The following is a 19,221-nucleotide window of genomic DNA, read 5'->3' on the forward strand; positions in this document are numbered from 1 at the left end:
TGTGTTGTCATTTTTCTCAAGTCTTCTGAGACATTATATTTTGAAGAAACGTGAGGCGATGTAGTCCTCTCAGGTGTGCGCAGAAAAACAACAACATACACGAGTTGTGTTTATTCACGGCATTGCCAAACAACAACGTCATCCAGCCCATGAACGTCACGTCTCGCTGTCACCACGTTTTTGGCTCTTTTCATGTGCGCTCACACGTCCTTTTTTTGTGTCGCGTTTTCCGACAGCGCCTGAAGGCAGCGCTGCTCCCATCCTACGTGAATGCAGCACAAACTGTTGAGGTGATCCATGGCAACAGAGGAGCAGCAACCAACCACTGAGCCTGTCCTACACACACACTCACTCACACACACACACACACACACACACACACACACACACACACACACACACGCGCACCTTCAATCTCCACACACTCTCCGTCAATGTAGCCGGAATGCACCGAGGAAGAAACACTCTTAACGGCTCCCGTTGAGATATTTCGGCATCAAGGTGACCGACCGGGAGCCTGCCAGCCGCCCGCAAAAACGGCTCTACGTCAGCGCCAGGTGACAGCCGACCGGACCCGCACTTCGGACTGCTGAACACGGACACGGACAAGATGGTTGAAGGTTTCTGGAGCTTAAAAATCACATAATTCATCCTTCGGTGCAGTAGTATCCGGACCCGAGCAAAATGAAGTCAATTTTCAACAGTCTCTGGGCTAAAAAGGCTTCATATATTTAATTAATTCCGTTGCGTCGCGGCACAAATCTGACACTGTCCCAGGTCCACTCCGCCGCGCGCTGGTCGTCTCTCCCTCGCGCCGACCAGTTTATTATTACAGCCCATATCTCTCTTAAGCATCTGGAGCATCCTCGTGAAGATGGCGTCTGGGTCGGGTTGGCAGCAGTATTACTGCCCTGCCGGTCAGGGGAAATTTAGCACATCCACGGCGACCAGCATGTCCTTTCAGACCGGCATCACCATGGAATATACCCAAGACCTGCACCTGAAGATGAGCAAGAAAATAGCACAGCTAACCAAGGTAAGGAGTGTTAATACGAGGCCTATTCATTACTCTCCCTGAGCAGTGTGCATCAGCCCCTTAGGTTAGACCCTGGAACGTGAGAACCAGGCACCAAACTCCGTTTGAGATTTTACCTATTTAGTAATTAATCTCTTGTTGATGAACGTGTCACACGGGTAGAGCGATATTTTCATTCATTTCTGAATCTCGAAAATGTTGCAGTACTTTCGGCGTTCATAAAACACAAATAGCACTCGTTTTCTAGATAAGAACAATGACACTTTTACAATTGATTCACGTTTTTTGGTGTACGGGTATACGAGGTGACTCGTGGCTTTTAATTGAAATGCATGCCGCTTGGTATTTTAATCGTACGCCGAATTAAAATTCAGCCACTGCTTGTTCTTAAATATCTTAAAACACGTGACAGAAAGTATGCATTGGAGTAAAACAGCGAAAAGATTTCCTAAAACGATGAAATCCCACAACGGAGTTTGGAGAAGATTTCTGTTCTCACTCGAGGAGGAACGGCTTGGGAGGAATGAGAGCTGCCTGAAGGCGAGCCCGGTCTGTTCGGATGCTGCATCCATCAATACCGGGTCATTAGCCACGACAACGATCAGATCAGTCATTAATCACCTGTAGCAGCACAGACTGTGCTGGCATTTTGTTTTACTTGCTCATGTTAATGTTGCCCCAGGGGGGCTTCATAAATACTTATGCAGCTAAATAAGGCACTTCCTCCCAACTTTGATCTTTCATGATGAAGCAGTACTTGGGAATGAAACCCAGGCTTGCTGATAATGTGGCATCTTGATTGTTGCTGTCATACACCTCCCATTGCTCCTTCCTTATTTGCTTATTTAGAATGTTGTGTTGTATGCCTTGCAGCTCCCTTGCTGTTTTTGCCAGAGTGTATGTGTGTTGAATGAGAATTTCCGTGCCTTTTGATGTACATTACCCTTAAATATTTATTCATACAGCATGTAGTTCTAGGGAAACGTGCACTGTTCATGTATTAGATCCAGGAGCTCATTAACAGGAATTATTTCCGTTGAACATTTTATTTGCTTTGACCCAGCTGACTGTAGGATGTTGTATATCCACACCGGCTCGGCTTTCAAGGGCATTTCAAATGCTTTTTGTTTTGTTTCCGTTAAGCCCTGAGGTGCCGTGCTTTCATCTCTCACTTGCCAAAATGACAGAGCAGCACCCTCTCCAGCACATTCACCTGGGGTCAAAGCGTGTCTGTGGCTCCAGCATGTCATTATCATCAAGCTGTAGGTCTGACGGGGCCTCACACATGTTTACCGCTGGCTCCTCTTTGCTTTGACACCTTATATATACTCCAAGGATTTGCTACTGACACTGACTTGTGCTCTGCATATTTCTCTTTGTTGCTGAGGAAGTGGAGGCTGAAAAAAAAATCATAATTCAGCAGCCTTGCAGGCGAGGTGTGTGCCAAGCCTTAGTGCGGCGTGGGCTCTTTAAAGTCACATTGAAATGAAAAAGAAGCCTTTTCACCTTGTTGGATAATTCTCCACATAGTAACATCCTAATATCTTTAAACACCAAGGATATTACATACGTCATAATGTCTTATTATCTTACTTTTTAGTTTTATTTTACCAGTAGGCACATTATACGAAACATTTTCTACCAACAGATGGGTCTTTATGCAGTCATGGTCACATGCCCTGAGTCTGTAATCTAGAAACGTCTAAGCTTTCATCTATTGGGTTATTATTACTTCAAATGACGGTAATCAAATTAGCACTTTTTACAAGCAATTTTGTAATTTCTCTAATCTTAGGTTTCAGAGTGTCATTACATAAGGAATCAAAATAACCATTGCGTTGGCATTGGTTAGTTGGTTAGTTAACACTGGGTAACATTTGTTTGAAAAGTGAAAAATATGAAGATGTTGAGGTAACGTATCACCGTTGGTCCAGCAGCATTTAAATGAATTTACCTCTGTGATAAAAATAGTTTTGTTCCAGTCACATCTCATATGTAGATGGATTTTGACCTGCAAATTATCAAAAGGGCACAGAACAACAACGCCCCAAAAAATGCCTACCAAAAAAACAAGCTTGTTGAGGGGAAGAACTGTGCACAAAACATTGCCTCATCAGCTGTGCTACATATGCGTTATGACTGCGCAATTCATTCCTTTCACATTTCAGGTCATTTCTTTGAGTCCAAAGCATGCAGCAGCATTTTGTAAACCTCTGCCAGGGAATACTACTACTATGACATTGTGAATTATAAAATATTAACGTCGAATGCATCATGATGCATCATGATGCAGCGTTGTAAAGCTGTGCAAAGAGTGTGATGTCTCCGTTTAGGGCCAGTTTTAAGGAGCATTTTCTGTGGTTGTGAATTCGTTGGGCAACATCACAGATTACTGAGTCGCAATTTCACACAGTATGTGATATTTGCCTGTGTTGTAAATCAAATAAATCATTGAGTATTCCATTGAAGGGGAAAATAAGTATTTCAAGCATGAAATTGCAGACGAAAAGTCGTATTTGATCAGCTTTATTTGAAATAACAATACAATATTAAATTTACTCTGGATATTTCTTACAATCATTTATTTGATGATGGCATCAGAATATTTTCAGGTGAAAGCTGAGGTGAACAGGGTCTCCAGCTATAACAATAGTGAATGGTGTTTTCACATGTGAAGTCACATGACAAAGCCTCGTATCTCCCTTGTTGTATGAAGCCACAACCGAGCCGTGGAACGGGCCCATAGCACGCGGGCCATCTGCTCCCGCTGACCGCTGATCTGGGGCCAGAGCTGCATTCAGGAACAAACGGCAACCTCAACCTCGAGACGACCTCGCTGACACATAACGGGGCGGAATGACTTCCAGCCTGCTCCGTCTGAGGATGACTCGAGAGTTATCGAGGCGTCTGAATGTTTCATCTCAGGCTTTGACTGCCTGACTTTAATCACAAGTGTCTCTTTTATGTTTCTACTTTGAGTATTGCGATTGATCTTGATCACTTCCCTTTTAAAGTTTTGACACTGCTACATTCTGAGCGTCTTGTTCCTTTCCTCAAGGGGTGTAGGGTTGCACTTGGATGGTGGGGACATATGTCCCTGTACCAATATTTTGGGAAGACAGACTTGCTTGGCGTGATCATCATGACCGTAGCCAGCCAGGAGGTCAGGACCTCGGCACACTGCCTCGTGCATCAGAACTCCGTGAAACAACAAAGAATAGTTTCCCGGAGTGTATATGCGCATTATCTCCCCCCCGCTTCGCAGATGTCCTCCTCCTCCTCTGTCCACCGATGCATCCACCAAGGCCAAGGTCCCAGCCTTGGTATTGTTTTCGTGGGAAGAGGGTTAAGTGGTGAGATCAGGATGACACTACAGCAAGCCAGACATGAAAATACCTTCGATCTGATAACATTTATTATTTGGGTTTAAATGAGTCTGGTTGGACTCGCCTGCATATGTTCAGGTCTAAGCATATGTTCAGGTCTAAGCATATTATATGGTATATTATGACTTTATGCTCATGAAATTGTGCAATATTCAAACTTTTTTTCTCGAAATATTATGACTTTTCTCAACATCTAGCGAACACAGATATGTGGGAAACGCTATGAATGTGCAAAATGTTTTGAACACTAGCAGAAGTCTTGCTGAAACACACATGAGCTAGTCATTTCTGGGTTCAAGGTTTATAAATACATTAAAAGGAGTTAATGTATCACTGAGGTGAATGGCTGCCACATTTAAAGAAGTTAAAGACGCATAAGAGTAGAGAAGACTAAGTCAGTGTGGACTCAGCAGAGATAACAGTAAATGAGAGAAGTGGATCTACAGGAGAAATACATATTTGAAAGCAATACAGAATGTCTTTATATTATTACATTATGAATTGTCATCTGGCCCCTGTTTTTTTCTGGGGGAAAACCCAAAGACTTGAATCCTCTGATTTCTGATGATTATCGGCTCTTTACTATTGCACTGATACAAAAGCGCAGGGTGCTGCGTAGCTGTCGGTTCAGCTTCGACTCAAACATTGACTCTACACGCTTCTGCAGGGACTTCATGCTCCGTCAGTAAATCAGTCATTGATTGCTATTCTCCTGTGGCTTTGAATTTCATGATTTGTGACGCAACACTTGTTTGGTGCCACCGTCATTTAAGACTTCTCGCAGTAATTTTTAATCCCACAAAGCTTCTTTCCGGCCCCTTTGTGTAGTTCAGGCTCTGCAAGGATTTCGCTGTCATCATTTTTTTTGGAAAGCCGATATTTCATAAGTTATACCCTCTGATGGTTTTGCCTTTTTATTGTAGTGCCTCTGTCAAAAAGAAGGCAATGAAGGGGGTTTTGCTGCTATGGCAACAAGTTTTATATAAATTATAATTCAGAGCAATGGCATGTAAGAAGTTGGTGGAGGATTTAAAAAAAAAAAGAAGGTAGAAGCCTGATGTTGTAGCCTGTCCACAGTGAATCAGGACCGAAGCTTCTGGTTGTTGTCAGAGGGAGCGCTGGGAAACGGAGCGGGCAGCATGTCATTTAGCATTGTCAGGAGAATGCCTTTAAACAAATGTATTACTTAGCCTTGGGGGTGTGTGTGTGTGTGTGTGTGTGTGTGTGTGTGTGTGTGTGTGTGTGTGTGTGTGTGTGTGTGTGTGCATGTCATCAGCAATGCCTGACTGACTTCAGTGTCAAAGTGAGTCAGAAATAGACCTCTGAGCTCTCCATGTATTTCTGGACGAAGGGATTGGAAGAGACAGAGATAGTGAAATACTGTACTGTGTGTGTGTGTTTACAGTGTCTGCAAGTCATATTCTGTAGTGCTCCAGAACCACATGAACATCATACATCATACATGAACAACTCTACAAAATTGTATTCAAATGCTGACGGACACATTTGAAAACCCTTTTTTTTTAACCACAACATCACCTGCTAATATCCTCCTGCCTGCTCTTCAACATTTCTGAATGTATGTAATTTTTTTATGATATATTTTGCTGAAGACTCTGGGGAATCACTTTTACCAATATGAGGGTATACAAATACAGTACACTAGAGAAGTTCTTTCCTTCCCTATTCCAATTTGGAAACCGTAATAAACTGAGTACCGATCCAATACCAGTGCATTAAAAACAAAATACATATTATTAGTATTTTTTAACAGCTGTATACTACTAACCCATTACTGATGTGATATGATTGCTGTGATTGTTGTATGGCCTGGCTCGGGTTAAACCCTTTGTAAAACATGAACAAACACACACAGAATGTATGCCATAGTATTTTATAGATTTTTTTATTATGTAGTTGGATAATTGCTGAAATTGGATTGTTATTACCAGAAATGTGAGTCTGTACCAGTAAAAAAATACTGCTGAAAACACACACAAATACGCTGTCATCGCTTGGCAGCAACATTAAAGCCAAGATTTGTGTGTGTGCGTGCGTGTGTGTGTGTGTCCGTTGATGCCATAATCCAGGGGTGGTAGTGCAGTGATCTGTGTCGCTTGGGAAGGGTTAGACAGCAGATGGTCTGAGCAACATGACCTCAGTCTTGGGAATAGAGTAAGGCTGATTCGGTGGGGATTTTAAATGCTGATGCTGCTAATTAAAAACCAAAGCTACAGCTGTTTAATTCAGAATTTTAAGCTATCAAACAAACTCCTGGCAGAATGAACACTACTACAATTGTAACTATGACTGCTACTATTATTCCCCTTATTATTATTATTCCACATAATACATGCTGCTATTGCTAATCGTCCTGCTACTATCGCCTCTCCATCTGCTACAGTTGTTATAACAACGCTAGTCTAAATTTGGCCAACAAAGGGAGCCTGGGTTATTAAAACCTTGATAATATCCCCTTAGTTAAACAAAAAAGTCAAGCATACTCCCAAGGCGACGATTACAAGCGGTTACTGTAAATTAGCTGTGGAGTTGTTGCTTCCTCTGTAAATGTTGGACCTAGCATTTGCTGTGTGTGAGTGGTGTAAAAGGTGCAGGGTGTGAGAGATACGGCGAAACATGGTGACTGACATCTCGTTAAAAGCTGCAAAATTTCGGAGAGTAAAAACACAGAGGAGTTTGTTGTGTGTGTGTGTGTGTGTGTGTGTGTGTGTGTGTGTGTGTGTGTGTGTGTGTGTGTGTGTGTGTGTGTGTGTGTGTGTGTGTGTGTGTGTGTGTGTGCGCTCATGGGTGCCCGCTGCTGCTGGGAGGAGTACAGCGTATTAACCTCTGCAGGATGCTCCTCTGCTGATTGTCACAATTCACCGTCAGATTTCATTAAGATACGCCCACGCTCTCTCACACTTACACTGAAACACACAGACAGGAAGAGAGATGGGGGGGGGTGCATTCTCGCCTCAAGCACCATCCAGTACGAATAAAACACTGCCGACATGCCTGTTGACTTCCGTGCACATGCTTGGACGCACGCAGGCACACACACACACACACACACACACACACACACACACACACACACACACACACACACACACACACATGTGGATCATAGACTCGTGGGGTGCGTACGGAGGATTATTTGAGGAGTCACTGTTAATGCTTGACCTTGCATGTCCTGTCAGCCTTTTTTTTCGGACAGCCAGAAGTTGCTGCTACTCTTCTCAGTCGGCTGATGCAGCAGCAGCAGCAGCAGCAGCAGCAGCCCACCGCGTTGCAGCAACAAGGGCGAGGCCCGAAGTAAAGCCAGAGCCCGGCTGGCTGTGGGTTACGCGGCTGGTTTGTCGGACAGTCTGTAGTCTTTGAGGAAAGTCTCACCAGAGGCGGTCAGTGTCTCCCACGTCCAATATGAGGGAGGTTTGTCTGCAAACGCAGCCGCTGTGTTTTTATTATTGTTGTTGTGTATTATGTGTGAACTGAGAAGTCAGTCCAGCGGTGTGTGGTGGGATCGTACTCTCGCTGCCTCGCTGATTCACTGAATGACTGTACATGTGAGTTTTGGGGGATTTTCTGGGCATGACATTACATTTATCGTATCGCAATTTGAAACACTTTATTCTAAAGTTATTAAATTCATCAAACTGACAGATATACCGCTGGTCCTTGAACATAATATTCTGTAAGCCATGTTTTCATTTTGTAGAGGCTGATTTTCTATGAGCTTCTTTTGTTAACTGCATTCAATCAAAAAATATTAGTGCAGAAAAGACTTCCCTGTTAAAGACCCCTCTGGTCACTGGAGTGAAACAGCAGGTTTAAATAGCGTCAGACACACAGGAAGAGACTTTCTTTTTCCTCCAAAAAGAAGCCTCAGGTGTTTTACACCTTTCTGCTCCTCTGTCTCAACTTCCCCTGTAACATCCTCTCTCTCTGTGTTCATGGCTGTCCGGCAGAGAGGAGGAATCTATCTTAGCTCGCCGTGAGCTTTCAGCTTGTTCTAAGCAAGAGAAACTAAAGCACTAAAAGAACAGGATTCTTTTTACTTCACTTATAGGAGCCAGTAATGGACCAGCAGTATGTAACACATCATCGCTTTGCCAGAAATCGCCTGCAACAAGCCTCGCTCCGCACAGGATTGTTTTTAACGGCGAGGGCTCTCAGGTGATGTAACAGTCCTTCTGGTGGCCATATTGGAAGGCAGCCGCTTGCGGGCAACAGCAGCTGTGCAGAGTTGCGTCTGTAGATGTACAACACATCCACGTCGTCAGGGCTGGAACGGAAACAGTAGAGCGTTTGGACCGCTTCTGCTCTCTGCGTGAGTGCTGCTGGTGAACAAGAAAAGGTTGTTTCATTACCAATCCATGCAACTGATTTTGGGTTCAAAACTATGTTGGTACGGTGTATACAATCTGACCAGATTTGGATAAAGAAATCCAAAGCATATATAGAACTGGTATGGAGCCCTTTTCTCTCACTTACTAAGCTTGTGTTACATTATTTTGCTCATGTCTTGCTGCCATATTGTTTCTGCTGTTATCTGCACAACCATTTAAAAGATTCCATTCCCTAACTCATACCGATTCAAAAGCCTCTTTCAAGACATATTATTCACTCATTCACTTTGTCACACAACACAATAAGTAAGACAGTGTTCTCGCCTTCTGCATTCTGTAATGAATATAATCAGGAGAATAAAAGAAAATGTGGAAAAAGGAAAGAAACGGAATGCATTTTTCACGCGGGTGCATTTAGTCAGCTGAAAAATCCATAATCAATCCAACTGTGGGCCACATCTCTCCTCTCCTCAACCATTTCATTTTACATCCAACTTCTGCCTTCATTTATTCCTGTTCATTTCAGTGGAAGAACCATGCCTGGATGTGCTGTAACCCATTACGTAGTCAACAGACACATACGACATAAAGTATGGTCTCAAAGCATGTGAAACCTGTGAATCAGCCGCCGAGGAACGATTTAGACTGAAAACCCCAGCGAAGCCTAGACCTCCCAACTTGACACCAGCCCACACATTTAACTCGAAAAAGGGAGCTTTTTGGCAGACGTTGCCAGTGGCGCACATCAGGATGTTGGGAGTCTGAGGTCTACTTCGACTTTCTCTCCCTAACTTGGCAGCAGTGTGAGTCTCCATGGCCACCAGGGACCCGTCTACTCGCTGGGTTTCTAACTCTCTCTCTCCTGATGGGAGAGACACAAGCAGTTAACCCTCTTTTTACCATCATCAAGAGCATCAGTCAGATGGGCTCACGAGGCTCCGAGGAACAACTGTAGCTACAGGCAGTGGCTTCCACATTAGGCATCTGCTGAGCAAGGTGGAGCTCTGTCGTTACATTTTACTGAGCAGAGTTTAATCGGCAGGGCGCTCCGACATCATTTGCTTTCGTTCAACTGTTAAAGTTGTGTTTTAACAGTTGACCTTTCAAATATATTCCATTCTAAAATGATTCAATTTATAGCCCAGTAATTATTTTGATCGTGAAAACAGTTGTATATTGGAGTGTGTAGCCTTTGCTGCCACATTCTAAAGCGGTCTCATGTATTTAGCTAACATTCAAAGGCTTGTTCACAAAGAATCGATTGCGGCCGCTGAGAGCGCCAGGAACTGTGACCGCTATCTGCCTCGTCTCAAGGTCCGATACACAAAAGATACTGCAGCTGCTGCCCTTTTTTGTGTCTGGTTCATATTATCCATGTGGCAAAGTAGAAAGGTTGCCCTAGCTACAGCCAAGAACACAATAGGCACAACAATGGCAGAGAGGAAAAGAAAAAGAGGCATTCCTCAAAACTTCAGGCAAGAAACTTAAACATGACAGTGAGAAACCCTATTTCCATGATCACTTATGCAATCCTGTGAATTCGCCCCTTAGTCTTTTGCTGAGTTGCGGTACTTTCCAATTGAACAAAACAGTGTTGGTAGTAACATTTTGTGTGCTAGAAGGTTCCAATGAATGACAAAACACCTGCATCACAGTTGGTTTACGAATGCGTGGAATACGTATCGTGTTACAAACTCAGACTTTGATTAACGCGTGCTTTCATTACATAATGGGATGTATCATTTTTATCTAACTATCCACTTCATGTCTTGATGAATTAGAACCGCGGAAAACGTCCAAATCCAACGTTCATGAATTCATTTTCAAACTGGAGATCTGAAAGGGGCTTGTGGATAGTCTGACGCTAGTCTGAATTCAACCCGAGGATTATTAGACCCAGTTCAAAGTAAGACCCAAACAGGGAGCGGACGTCCACTCTGTCAGTGTGACGATTTACCACCATTTCACAAGCAGCTGTGGTCGAAAAGAGCAACACATTGTCTCTGCACTTCACAGCTAACCGTCTCACCCCAGCTTCATTGTAATGGTTGTAACTACTATTTGATTCACTTCGGCATGAGAAATATTGACACACAGGCCAGAGACTAGCAGCAATATAACAGGACCCTACCCAATTAAGACTGAATGTAATTTGGATAATTCATTATCATATCACATCAACCTATAATTCCGATTGTACATTGATCAACTGGATTGAAGATGAATATTTTGCCTTTCTTTCTTTCAGTTCTTACTTTATTTCACCAAAGACCATGCCCATGCTGGCTCTTTCTACAATTGGCCTGTTTACGCCTCTCTCCTTCACGTCCTCTGCCCATATCTCTGTTTATCAGTCTGTCCTTCCTTCTAGCCAAAGGACATCCAAACAACGGCGGGGCTCGCTACGACTTCACCCAGCCCTCGGCCTGTCTTTCCATTAAGATAAGATGAAACGGATCCCTAAGGGGAGAGTTGGGCCATTATAACGGCAAACAGTGACGGGCAGAATAAAAATAGCTATAGGAGAATAACCGGACACTTGTTTTATAAAATATAGAAAACATTTTGCATGAATTGAACAGTTATCCCGCTTATTTAACGGCTGCTTGCTATACTACTAAAAAATGAGTCCTTTCGCTGTGTACGGAGATCAGAACTACGTCCACAGCGTAACAGTAGAATGCCATCATTGACCAATCAGAAATATTCAACAAAGCTGTGTAGTAAGAGTCTATCGAAGTTAGTTATTTGTGAAAAATATTTTCTAAGATAAAATCAGCATGCCAGGCTGTTTTAAATCACAAAGGGCTCCATTAGATGAACGATAGCAGAAACTGCTACTTACTAAAGGGGTTGTTATAACTCACTGGGGTATTGCAGACCATTACCCAAAATATCTCTTTATCCACACAGCTCTCTGACCCGCCGTTACCCTGAGCGGCTGACTGCTTGACAACCTTACGACTCAGCATTCCTCCTTTTAAACCAATGGGTTCTCTGAGTGGTGGTTTATGTCCAATCAATAGAGCTCATTCTCCACAAATGCCTACCTTGCTTTCTCTCTGCCTCTTTGTGCCTCACAGTAAGTTAGATGATGCTTTCATTCATTTTTGGTCCTTGTTCTATTATTTCATTGTTTTGTATTTACTGCACGTTGCAGCATCTGAGGCAGTCCAGTCTGGCTATAAAACCTTAATGTTAGTCCTCATCTTGAATAGCTGTAAAACCAATAGATCTGCCGTAGTGGCTCACAAAATGAATATGCTTGCCCAAATCTTTTAAAAAACATGCATCCAACTTTGAGGTTTAAACCCATTAATCTATAATTGCGCAGCCCCAGGCTCTAATTTCATGTTTAAAACCCGCCCGTCTAATCAGCCTAATCAAATACCAGGGCTGCAACAAAGGAGAGCGTCCCAGCTTCAGTAACCGGGGAGCTGTAGATTCACCCTATTTGTCCAAATTAAATTATGGTGTTGATATGGGCGCCACGTCGCCCAGAGGAGCTGACGAACCAAAACCTGAATCGCACAGGGTAGAAAAAAAAAAAGTGCTGCCTCACTGCTCTCTGTGTTTTCAACTCACTTCAACAACTTCTGCCTACACAGCCCAATCAGCAATGCAGCTGCAGCCAGCTGTGCCATCCATTGATTATTTTGATGTGAACTGATGTCAGAGGAACTTTTTGATTTTGTTTCTCTGCCTCCCGCATTATGGACCGCTTTAAAAACAATTATATTTGTGCCGAGGACATTGAGGATTACTAAAAACAGTCATAACTTCCTGAGGAAATGTTACTATTGATGGCAAAGACTGAGCGGATAGCAGCGCTAGCTGGGATGATAAAGACGCAACAGGAACCAATTGGACTGGTAGTATGGGAGCTGTTGGCTATTTAACATTCTATTCAATCCTTTTTATTTCTATAAATGTACAATACCTATATAACATGCTAAGTACTTCTATTGAAAAAGTAATGATAATGATTTAAAAGGATAAAAAAAGAAATATACATAATATAATACATACGTTTACCTACATTTATACTATTATACCCTCCATTATCATAGGATTTTGTTTCCATTGTACTACTCCAAATTTCATTGTACGCAGATAACTTCCATGATGCCACCAATAACCTTGTGCTCAGTTTGGAGGAAACATACAAAGTTTGTATTCACGAAATGAAAGCACAGCAGAGTTCTGCTTGTAATCAGAGGAAATGAAAGATAAACACCTTCACACAGCTCTCAGATTCAATAAATGAATTTAATGAATGTTCAATAATGTTAGATCCGAAAGCAAACTATCTGCCTCACACAGCCGTCGACGATTATAGCTTTTTAATTTTTCTCCCCATGCTGAAATCGTTGCTGGGAGTGGTTATTAAACGGCGCGCTCGCAGCAGCTTCAGACTGAAAGTTAAATTTAATTACAAGCAGGCATCACAGTGGAAAAGCTCTTCTTCTTTGCAAAAAAATCATTCAATCATCATTCGTTGGAATGTAAAGAACGAATACGGTGCTTTACACACATCTTGGTTTGTTTGTGAGTGGCATGAATGGTGGACAGAGGAAAGTAAGTTAGCTGACAGACGATACTTGGTATTTTATTCAGATGAGTGTAGCAGTGTGCACTTCATCGAGCTCTGAGTGCGTTAGTTTTGCGCTTTCTTTAGTGACTATGGAGACAGGTCTGGCTATGCAGGACTAGTTTTGTACACATATTGTTGGTTACTACTTTTAATTTGCACTATCCACTAATGCTAAAGTTACATTGTCATTACCATGCGGCCCATATTGTGCCATGAAAGTATTGGATGACATTTACTGGCTAGCTAATGTGAGCTAACTGTTAATCAGCTAACTTCACGTTAACGGGTTTCCTTTGTAAACAAACCTCATGCGCTTGCTAACGTTAACCCCACAGATCTGTGAAGAATGAGGTCACCCTAGTCTATTGATGACGTTAAATTGGTTAACCCTAACGTTAGATTATATAACTAACGTCATCAGTGTTTAAATTGTATCTCATCATTCAGTTTACAATTAGCGAGTATATGAGTTGAGTTTTGTGTTGCGGTGTGATTGAAATGTAACGTTAATCTTTGCCCTTTTGGTTAACGTTTCACAGATCATCATTATTTTCCAGTAGAACGTTATGATGGTTCATTTGAGAATTTATTAGCAGGCGGGAAGTCTTTTGAAAATCTGCAGGGAAGTCTAGTCGCTGTTGCAGCAGAGCCAGCAGTACAAGGAGCAACAATCGAAGTGTATCTTTGTAAGATCATGTCCGTTTGAAGTCACAATGTCTGTTTGACCTCACAATGTGAGGTTTCCTGTTTTTAGGTCCCGATTTTGCTAGCTTATCAAAAACACTGATGAGACGTCCCAGTGCGCGCCAACAAGAAGGTGCACAACCTTGTGTGCGACTGGGCGAAATACCAAGTTTTTAGGGAGTCCCGACAGACGAGGGGGGTGTAAACAATATCAGCAGGACAAGAGTCAAAATATTTGATATATTATTTCTTCTGGTAGAGAATGGATTTTCATAATCACCCAGCATAGAAGATATGTTTTCATGCTCTGGCCATCAGGTGAAAAAAATAGATTGATACTTTTACTATCCAGTACGGGAAGCAAAATAATTAATACATTTTACCAACATTGTAACTATTCTCACATTTAATTTAGAAAATAATGGATCAACAAATTATAAACCTTTAGTTGCAGCTGTAATACAATTACATTTTGATCCCGAGTCCATAGGAAACATGGTTTTAGTGTGGCGGTGAGTCAGACCTGCAAGTGTGACACCATATAAAATGCCCCCCCCCCCCCCTATAGACATCCATTATACAAGAACTGAGCATCACACAAACTCTTCACGCTTCAGAGTTCCATATCAAAACACTAACAGTGAGCTGAGTGGAAATGTAGTTGTTTTTTTTTGCTCTTCAGACTTGATAGAAGCAGCTCGAATCCAACATGGATTTGCCGAAATTCAGTTTCGGGCTGCCAGTTTGAGCGCAGCCTGTTCCACTGTGGGAGCCTTGTTGGTGTTAATATTGCTATCTTTTCAGTCTCCATAATATGTGTATTCGCAGCTCATTACCACTCCAGCAGAATGTTCGACCGGCTCCTGTGAACAGCACTGCTCTGCTTTCCTACCGCTCTCACTTGCTGTTTTTTATTTATTAAATTTTGTATCTGTGCATTTGTTTGCATGACAGTTCTGCAGGTGAACGATGACATTCTGCCCGTGTCTTTTTAATCACGCCATTAAACTGACACACGCGCTCAGCGTCTCGACCTTAATGCTGCTGACAAGTGATGTTTTTTTATTTTTATTTTTTCTTTGCCTTGATGGAGCGATTACGAGCACACATGCAAAGCGGACCGGTTCCCTCTCAGGCCTGACGTTTTCATGCACCGCTTATGTAGGGTTCACTCCTTCCCATTACGTCTGAAATACAACAAATGATGGGATCACACAGACGCACACGGCCGCCCACGCGCGCCAAAAACAGAGAGGCTGCAGGCTACAAGTGCGACAGACACTGATGCCACCGCTAATGGGATTCAGTGTGCTGTGAGTGTGAGCAAAACAGAGAGGAAAAGACACAGAGAGCGAGCGGTGCTGATCCCAGAGGGACCCTGTGCTATTCTTATCACCTTCTCCATAACGATCGTCCCATTCATACATCACATCTATGCAGACTCGTCACGGTCCCGCGATGATCGCTGTAAACCAGCATCTCCATTAGACCACATCCGGAGTCGGATCAGAGTCGTAGCAGTGCACCTGAGGCGTGATGCATGTATTTTAATTGAGGACATATGAGACGGTAGACCCTGTAGTTGTAGAGGATGACCTCTACGTCTGTAGCTGTGAGCTACAGCATGACTCAACAGAAAGTGATCGCACCTTTTTAAAAGGATCGTCACGCTCCAGCACCCATCGTGCGGCCGGCAAAGGACGAGGAAGCGGCTGTAAATCAGAAAAACACAGTATGAGAGAGATCACCCACTGAACCGGTTAATTCTTGCTTCTGCCTCATCTCTATGGACTATGGTAGTGGTGCAATACTTTATTCTTTATGGATGTGTTTGATATCGTCTTTTACACTCAACCATAATGAGTACCAGCATGATCAAATCATTTTTTTCTTTGTTAATAATTCTAAATAATACTAAATAGGTTTCCAAATGACAAATTAAAATTGTCTATTTGTGGCTTTTTGCATCACAGTTTTCTTGTGATATTGTACTTTTTCTGGGAAATCAATTGAGAGATAGTTAGTGGATACCAAAACGGATAAGGATATCAGATTTTTCGTTTGCACGTTTTAGCAATTTAAACATTAGCAACATTGCCCAAAGTGGCTTAGCATTTATTTTGATATAAAGTCAAAATCTCTGACAGTTGACGAATGTATATCATCTTACCTTGACACAATCACATCCAGTTAAGACAGGCAATGTTAACATTGGCTATTGTGGAACCATGGACAACACAGTCTTCCATGAGAAGGGGCAGTGCATTTTACACTATGATATTTACAAATGTATTTGAGCCATCTCTCCCAGTACTGCTTTATTGAAGCTATTTTTAATATGGCGTTGATACTTCCTGAGAATTGAGCTTTTTGTTCTCAATTTACATCACTTCGTCTTACAAACTAAACACTGTGAGTTTCCAAAAAGATGCACAACTTTATTGAAATCATCCAAGCATCCACAGAGCCCCAAATTTGTATTCTAAAATATAAGGATTTAACCAACATGACTTTTTGCTTCTTTAATGACGCTGTCAATAGCAAATGTTGAATGTATTTTATACTATTTTCTATCTCAGAAGTAATTCTAAAATGCTCCAAATACCCTCCAGAATTGTCCTCTCGGCCATCGTGAGACACTGAAATATTAAGAGTGTATTTGTGTCTTTAAAATGATGCTTGTATTAACAATGACAATTAATTAACAGTGCAGGTAACGTGTGAATATTCAAATCTGACATAGTAGTAAAAGTCTATTAATTCAATCAATTCAATATGGCTTTATTGGCATGAAAGTTAAAGTTTTGTCAAAGCATCAATATACAAAGGTACACGTTAATAGTACTGGACCTGCTCAGGTCCCACCCTGCAGTATGTGTGAGGAAAAGACTTTCAGTACTGTGTTAAATGTTCCACCGCCATCATTCTACTGAGACAACACACACCCAGCAGACACGTTTCAGGCAAGAAGGAGACATGAGGGACACAGAGAGGGACAGGGAGAGAAAGATGAAGACAGGATACAGATAAAGTACGCCGAGGCATGAGTAAGCAGCACAACCCAGACATCTGTGTGTGTGTGTGTGTGTGTGTGTGTGTGTGTGTGTATCTGTGTGTGTCTTAGGGGACAGTCATCCTCTATTTCACAGGAGACTGACTGGGCAGCAGGTGATGGAGTAAGCCTCATCATTCAACAGCTGTGGACATCCATCCACACACACACACACACACACACACACACACACACACACACACACACAAACAAACACCTAAACCCGAGTCTGAGGCTGAGGTCAGAATAGATCAAGCTGTCTTTGCCAGAACCAACCAGTGTTTGTGTGTGTGTGTGTGTGTGTGTGTGTGTGTGTGTTTGTGTGTGTGTAAGAGTGTGTGTGTGTGTTTGTGTGTGTGTAAGAGTGTGTGTGTGCGCGCGCGCAGTGCTGGATGTATTTGAAACTGCTGTGTTGTGTTTAGCCTCTGGGCAGGGTCGGTGTCAGTCAGGGTTAGCCCATGCAGCGAGTGAGACAGCTGAAGAGAGATGGTCGATTGGACAAGCCAGCCGCCACCTGGACACACACACACACACACACACACACATACAGAAAAAGAAAGTTGTTAAAACACGAACAAAGAGTCATTGTCAGAGAGTGTCACAGAGAGTTTTGCCAACAACAGACATTGCTATTGTTCCTCTCAACTTTAAATATTTCTGTGGATGGTAGGAGGTGAGGAGCTGAACGGGGATCATGACTGAACTACTGTGGGCGGGGGAATTGGCAATGCAAATTCTATTATTGCAAACAATTGCAGCAAGCAGCCTAGTGTCCCCAGGTGTTGCGTATTACACCAGTGTTTGCAGTGCGAGCAGAGGTGTGTGGCCTGAAATTAAAGGTGTGGATGTCGGGATGGTGGATGACCATGTAACCGCGTCCATCGTTCATGTGGAGGACAATAGTTTGTGTCCCGTCACAGACCTGCAACTATAGTTTTTCACATTTTTATCAACCAATCTTTCTAGAAAAGTGTTTTTATTTACCATAACCGCCAATCTTTTGTTTAACAAAGAAAACAAAGTACTATGTTGTTTAATGCACTGAACATTTAATACATACAGTTAGTGATGGCCATACATTGCCACCAGTGTGTCCAAGCAAAACAAAACAACTGACTTCATTTATTTTATTTGCCAGCTTAGGTTTTAACTCACATTTGGTGAGTGGCGGGTGCTAATTGTCTACCCTGGTCAGGCCCTTCTGGTTTTATTTGCTAAGGGTTTGTGATGCCAACGTTAACCTCTCGTCAGTCAAGCCTAATAAGCCGCCCAGCTGCAGCAATAACCTGATGCACAAACAGGTCAAATCCATCATTTATTGCCATCGTTAACAGCAGTCCCCAGTGAGCCTCCACCGCATCAATGAAGGGTTTCTGTAATGGTATTTTAAGGTACTCATATCGGTAAATACTCAAATGTACATACTTGTACTGAAAAAAGAAGTGGTAGTGACAGTGACTGGCTGACATCGGTGTGGAGGGAAGTGTAGTAAGAGTAGCGTAGCTGTTATGCTTACAGGAATAACTCAGTCCGCAGTGTGTGTGTGTGTGTGTGTGTGTGTGTGAGAGAGAGAGTGCGACGGTGCTCAGAGCAGTCAGCTGTTGGCGATCCAACGAGGTTACTATGGCGACTAGATGTTAATGTAAGCTCTTTGGGCAATCGGAGTGGCGAATATATTATCAGTTAAGTTGTCAAGTGGTAGTAAATGTACAGTGTAGAGTTTTCATATTTCCTGTTGTCTCATCTCTGGTTTGTTTTGGTAAACATCGCCGCGCCTGCGCAAAGAGAACACAGTAATCGGTAACCGGGTTACTAATATTTGCATACAGTGAATATGAATAGTATAAAATACAGATTAAGATTTAAAAGAGACGAGACCATACTGAAGTCCATCTGCACCAGGCGCAGACTTCTTTTAATTTGACCAGACAGTGTCTGTTTCTGTTCATAAAAGAGTTACACCGCTGACGTAAATGCTATTCCAGAAGCTTCCCTCATTTCTTTTTGGCAGGAAAATGGTCAAGGCTCATCACACTGAATGCTCCCTACAGGCAGCTTCAATGCCACTGTGACGACAACCTTCGCAAACCTGCATCAGTTGAACAAATGGCCGCGCAGTA

The 19,221-nt window shown here is 42.6% G+C and overlaps 1 protein-coding gene across 2 annotated transcripts in view; it reads left to right on the forward strand.

Moving 5' to 3' along the window:
* Nucleotides 1–290: 290 nt before the first annotated feature.
* Nucleotides 291–19,221, forward strand: part of fam184ab (family with sequence similarity 184 member Ab) — a 134,768-nt gene continuing 115,837 nt past the window's right edge. For both annotated transcript variants that reach the window (XM_068706930.1, XM_068706932.1), the window contains exon 1: nucleotides 291–1,036. In XM_068706930.1, coding sequence (XP_068563031.1) covers nucleotides 875–1,036 — 162 coding nt within the window. In that variant the 5' untranslated portion in view covers nucleotides 291–874. The remainder of the gene's footprint in view (nucleotides 1,037–19,221) is intronic.

Source organism: Cebidichthys violaceus, unplaced genomic scaffold (assembly GCF_023349555.1).
Source record: "Cebidichthys violaceus isolate CVI_PGR_0920_01 unplaced genomic scaffold, fCebVio1.0.p SCAF_125, whole genome shotgun sequence".
Lineage (NCBI taxonomy): Eukaryota > Metazoa > Chordata > Actinopteri > Perciformes > Stichaeidae > Cebidichthys > Cebidichthys violaceus.